The sequence below is a fragment of the Helianthus annuus genome, chromosome 8 (genome assembly GCF_002127325.2).
Source record: "Helianthus annuus cultivar XRQ/B chromosome 8, HanXRQr2.0-SUNRISE, whole genome shotgun sequence".
NCBI classification, from domain to species: domain Eukaryota; kingdom Viridiplantae; phylum Streptophyta; class Magnoliopsida; order Asterales; family Asteraceae; genus Helianthus; species Helianthus annuus.
The window spans coordinates 164,467,959-164,473,750 of record NC_035440.2 but is presented as its reverse complement, the minus strand read 5'-3'; the positions used below and the strand labels follow the sequence as shown (position 1 = coordinate 164,473,750).

At 38.8% G+C, this 5,792-nt stretch overlaps 1 protein-coding gene across 1 annotated transcript; it reads left to right on the top strand.

Moving 5' to 3' along the window:
* The first annotated feature begins 2,803 nt into the window (after window positions 1-2,803).
* On the top strand, window positions 2,804-3,553 carry LOC110893060 (receptor-like protein kinase FERONIA). The gene is given in 1 exon segment (XM_022140182.2): window positions 2,804-3,553. A coding segment is annotated over 1 exon segment (750 nt).
* The last annotated feature ends 2,239 nt before the right edge of the window (window positions 3,554-5,792 follow it).

The window sequence follows — 5,792 nt, the reverse complement described above, 5'->3', positions numbered from 1 at the left end:
GACCACCAACAGCTTCAAAATCCCAAGCACTTGTCACAATTCCAAAACCCATTTCTCTCTCTTCAGCTCAAATCCAAAAGCCATTACCTCCTGCAGGTGTTTTATTTCCTTTGGAACTCATAGCAGTTAGGGAAGAGATCAAATCTTTCTATTATGAGGATGACCCTGCCAAAAGGAGTTTGCCATCAATTGAAGGATATCCCAGGCCAAATAATATTGAAGAATATTTGAAAATCAAGGCCAAGCAGGCAGAGGATATCTCAATCAAAAATAAACATGGGAAATCTGATAGTTTCTACTCACACAGGTCAGATCTATGGAGCAGTTTGCCAAAAATGTATGTCAGCAAATCTCTGAAAGGGCAGATGAGTCCCTGAGAAAAGACTACATTGAAAATATCATGACCTACAAGAAATACAAGGGGGAGAAACATATGTACAAAAACTGGACCATTCCTGAGCTTGAAAAAGAAATAGCCAGGATTCATGAAATGATAAAGAATAAGGTCAAGCAGTGTCCTCCTGAAAAATTCAAACAAGTTGAAGCAAACAAGGCCTTAGAGTTGAAGAGAATGAAAGAGGAGCTGGTAACACCTGATTATGGGTCAAAGAATTCTATGTCAAAGTGGAGAGAAGCGAGGGTCAGGGCCACCTATAAAAGGTTGGAGGAACTTAGGAAGAAAGATCCAACAGCTCCACAAAAACCTGACTACTCCAAAGCAGAGGTCTCAAAATGATCACCAAAGCTGCAAGCCAAAAGAACCACTGCTCCTACTGGTGCTGCCATCTACAAAAGAAGGAGTCAAAACCAGTTGGGTGCTGAAACAGTTCAAGATCTAATTGTTGGAAGTGACCTTGTAAAAGAGGGCATTATGTTAATGATGAAAGAAGAATCTGAACTGGAACAATCTGCAAGTACTGCTCAGCCAGTCATGAATAGACCAGCATCACCAAACACCTCATCAAATAAAAATCTCCCAAGAAACCCACCAGGCTCAAAAGTACTAAAGTGGAAAACTGATAAACAGACCCACGTACTGATAATGTTCAAGTCTAGTGGAGAAGTGAAGAAATTAACAAGGGAACAAGCTCTTGGCCAGAGTCTTGAAGATTTGCAGGATCTCCTTGATCTTCCACTTAGTAGGGATGATGATGATACAGATGCCTTAACCTTTGAATTGCAACTCAAAGGGCAAATAAGGGAACTGCTGATGAGGCAATAAAGATCTACAATAATGAAGAGTTTTGGCATTATTTGTTCCAGGGGAAGATTGTTGGGATTGAACCCTGCCAAAGGAACAAATAATGAAAGCCAAAACTGGATCAGAGCAGTGGATCCAGAATAAGCAGACATTTGGTTGCAAGTCTCTCCCCTTGGAAGTGGTTTCAACATCTGCTGACCTCCTATCTGCTGATCATACAAACTGCTGACCTACAACTGCTGATCAAGTCAAAGTCTGATTGAAGAACCAAAGCTCTGCTGCTCAATCTACTGCCATGGTTCAAGCACTGCTGATCATGACAAGTACTGCTGGGTTCACAGCAGTGGAAGGATGCAGCAGCAGTTTATGTTTTCTTTATGTACTAAAATGTAATATCAGTAGTTAGCATAGCAGTGTTTGTATAGATCAGAGGTTAGAGTTTGTTAGGAGGTTAGATGTCACTTTCATGGTGACGTCAGCTTAGATGCTCAGTGGTTTACAAGTGCCTATAAATAGAACAGTACTTTGTACTGTTCTGTTTAGCTCATTCACCATCTTCTTCCTGCACGAACAAATACTGAGCTCGGGCTAAGGGGGAGTTTGCATATCATACATGCATTGTAATCAAAGTTTGAAATAAATTTAATCATTTGATTCTATGTTGAAAATGTATGAATGAAAGCATTTCTTCTGTTTGATTGTGAAAAGTTTGCTTCCATTTAATTTCCGCTGCACAACTCACTCATAATTCCATCTTAATTTAAACACAAATCAAAATCAATCCAAACTCAGATCCTAACAAATCCGTTCCTAAAATATGGTTGTAAATCACTAGATTTGCAACTGCAAAAATGGTCGTTAAATTTGGTGTCTAAATTATATCCGAGTTGCAAAATTTGATTACCTATGAAGGTTTCTACCGCATTTTCCATTGATATATGTCGACAAAGGCCATTAGCAACCAGTTTAGTAGCGTTTTGGTTTATTTTGAAGATTAACGTCTATTTTTAAACTTTTTTTGTTTATACATTTGTTATTTATTTAAAATGTCACTTGTTACTTGAGAAGAATGATTTTTAAAAATGTTCTGTCTCAAATTATAACTTAAATAAACCAATGTGAAAAATACTTGACGGCCCGTTAAAGGATGACGTCGTTTGAAGGACTTGAGCATAAAACTTATAATGTTAGAGGGCTTTGTAAGGAGGAAAGTGAACGAAGGACATTTTTAAGCTTATATGTGTTCTTAAAACCTTGTGATTATTAATGGTCATTCAGATTTGGGACATTGAGGAAAACTAATTAATTAGTGTACCATGTCAATGATGATCGGCAATCATTCTTTTAATTTAGATCAACACAGGCACCAATTGATAAACTACTCGGCCCATTGACAGCAAATGTTCTCGATTACTTTATTTTTTTGGCTAAATTATTATTGAAAAATTCAATAACAGTTGTTTCTACAGTTATCAAAAAAGTCAACTGGCGAGGGGCCAAGTATCATTAAAGGAGTTGACCTCATTGTTTTATATTTCCTTTTGACAGAAAGAATTCTCATAAGCCTCTAGCAACCATTGTTTTTGTGGAATGGAAGCTAAAATGTCCTCGTTGCCTTACGCACTATTATGCCGCCGATTTTCACTTGATGAGATTCTATCAGCCACCCAGAACTTCGATAATGCATTAGTCGTAGGAAAGTGTGGATTTGGTAAGGTGTATAGAGCTACTATCAGCGTAGAAAATGATGCAACTTTTATTGTTGCCATCAAGTGACTGGATTCCGATTCTAACCAAGGAGCACCTGAGTTTTAGGCTGAAATCGAGATGCTTACAAATTTGAGGCACTGTAATCTTGTGTCATTAATTGGTTATTGTAATGATAACTCAGAGATGATTCTCGTCTACGAGTTCATGCCACATGGAACCCTTGATGGTCATTTACACAAATATGGTTCCAGTCTGAGTTGGATACAACGGCTGAAGATAAGCATAGGTGCTGCAAGAGGATTGCATTACCTTCATACCGGAACAAGCACCCAACATGGAGTCATACACCGTGATGTCAAAAGCTCAAATATTTTGTTGGACAATGAGTATGGTGCTAAGATATCAGATTTCGGATTATCCAAAATTGGCCCAACAAATACATCAGGTGCTTATGTCAATACGCTTGTCAGGGGTACATTTAGCTATCTTGATCTAGAGTATTTTTTGACTGGAAGATTGACAAGAAAATCAGATGTGTTTGCCTTTGGGGTGGTATTATTCGAATTGTTGTGTGGGAGGTCAGCACTGGATAGAAGCCTTGACGAGGATGAGTGCAGTTTGGCTAAGTGGGCTCATTGTTGAGTATGAAGCCAACTTGACAATTTGACATTGTTGAGTGCCAAGCCACTTGACAACTGGATCAAGCTGAGGTCAAAAAGCAGGATAAGAGGATGATATCCACAGGGTTATCCAATCTTCCTGTGATCCAGATTTTATGGATCTTGTCTTTCTCTTTCCTCTATCATTCAATCTTATATATATGATTGTATTGTATCTATAAATTCTTGTACCAAGCTTAATAAAAAATACTCCTAGTTACCACAGTGGATGTAGGTCAGAATCGACTGAACCACTATAAATCTTTGTGTTATTCAACAGAAAATTGTGTGTGTGTGTGAGTTCAATGTTCGTGAGTGCAACCTGATCCTAACAACTGGTATCAGAGCGCAGGCTCTTGTTGTTAAACCGAACAGAGGTGTAAAAGATACTGACCTGTGAAATCGGAACTAGGGTTCTGATCAGAGACGTTCAGCCGCCTCCGCCACTCGTCAATCGCTGCTGCCAGAACCGTCGGTCATCTTTGCCGCAGCCATCGCCGCTATCTAGGGTTCCGATTGAACCCAGCCTGCTCTTGTTTGACACACAAACAGAAGAGGAGAGCTTGAGTTTTTTTTTATTCTGTGGAGTGGAGAAGAAACTCTGTGTAGAAGAAGGAACGAGGAGAAGAACCAGAGGTCCTTTTCTTCGTTCTGTGCGTAGGAAGAAGAAGAAGCCAGAGACGTGTTTTATTTGATCAGGAATTGAAGTTTTCAATTTGATCAGAAAACCCCCTCATCTTTTTTATTTCTGGTGGTGGAGAATTGAAGTTTTCAATTTGATCAGAAAGGCCCCTCAACTTTTATTTCTGGTGAAGAAAATTGAATTTCTCAATTTTATCAAGAAAGGTCCCTCAACTTTGAACAAGATCTCATTATCCATCAATACTTGTCCCTTGCCATTAAAGCTTGAAACAGATAAGTTATTTGTTTCTGATTATTGCTTTCGCTCGTATAAATTACCACTTAGCAGTACAAACCCGTTTGGTTAGTAGTAATTTGGTAATTTTTTTTAATGGCAGAAGATAGTAAAATCAAGATTGATAAGTTCGATGGTAGTGATTATGGATTTTGGAAAATGCAAATTGAAGATTTATTGTATCAGAAAAGTTTGCATTTGCCTATGTCGGGTGAACAACCAGATGACATGTATGATGAAGATTGGAAGTTGTTGGATAGACAAGCTTTGGGTGTGGTTAGGCTTTCCTTGGCAAAGAGTGTTGCTTACAACATTGTCATTGAGACAACCACATATGGTGTATTGAAAGCTTTGTCCAACATGTATGAAAAGCCATCTGCTTCAAACAAAGTATTCCTCATCCGACAATTGGTTAACACCAAGATGAACGAAGGCATGTCGGTTACCGCCCACATAAATGAGTTTAACTCGATTATCTCTCGTTTAGCCTCAGTTGAAATAAAGTTTGAAGATGAAGTACAAGCACTACTCCTTTTATCATCATTGCCCGACAGTTGGTCAGGCACAGTCACAGCTGTTAGTAGTGCATCCGGCACTACCAAACTCACTTTTGATAGTATTCGTGACTTGATAGTAAACGAAGATATCAGACGGAGAAGCAGTGGTGAGACTTCTAATTCTAGCTCTTTATTGCATACAGAAAGTAGAGGAAGAAGAAATGAAAGAGGACATAATCGAGGCAGGTCCAAGTCCAGAAGAAGGGGACAGTCAAAGAACAGAAAAGACGTTGAATGTTGGAATTGCAACGAAAAAGGTCACTATAGAAGCCAATGTACAAAACCCGCTTCAAAGAAAGAAGTAAACAGTGTATCCTCGGAAGAATTAGGTGATGTTCTCATCTGTTCTGTTAAGATTCAGTTGAATCTTGGATTATGGATTCAGGTGCTTCTTTCCATGCTATCTCATGCCCAGATATGGTCAAGAATCTACTAACAGATAACTTTGGTAAAGTTTGTTTAGCAGATGATCAAATGCTTGATATCACAGGTATTGGAGATGTAGACTTGAAGACCTCATTAGGAACTATATGGACGTTGAAAAATGTCAGGGTTATTCCTAATTTGAGGAGGTTGATTTCAGTTGGTAAACTGGATGATGAAGGGTTTAAATGTTCACTTTGGGGGTGGACAATGGAAAGTGATCAAAGGCAATTTAGTGATTGCCAAAGGAAAGAAGCAAGGTACTCTGTACATGGCAGAAGTTTCTGCTGAATGTATTCATGCAATGACCACCGGTCCGAGTCCAT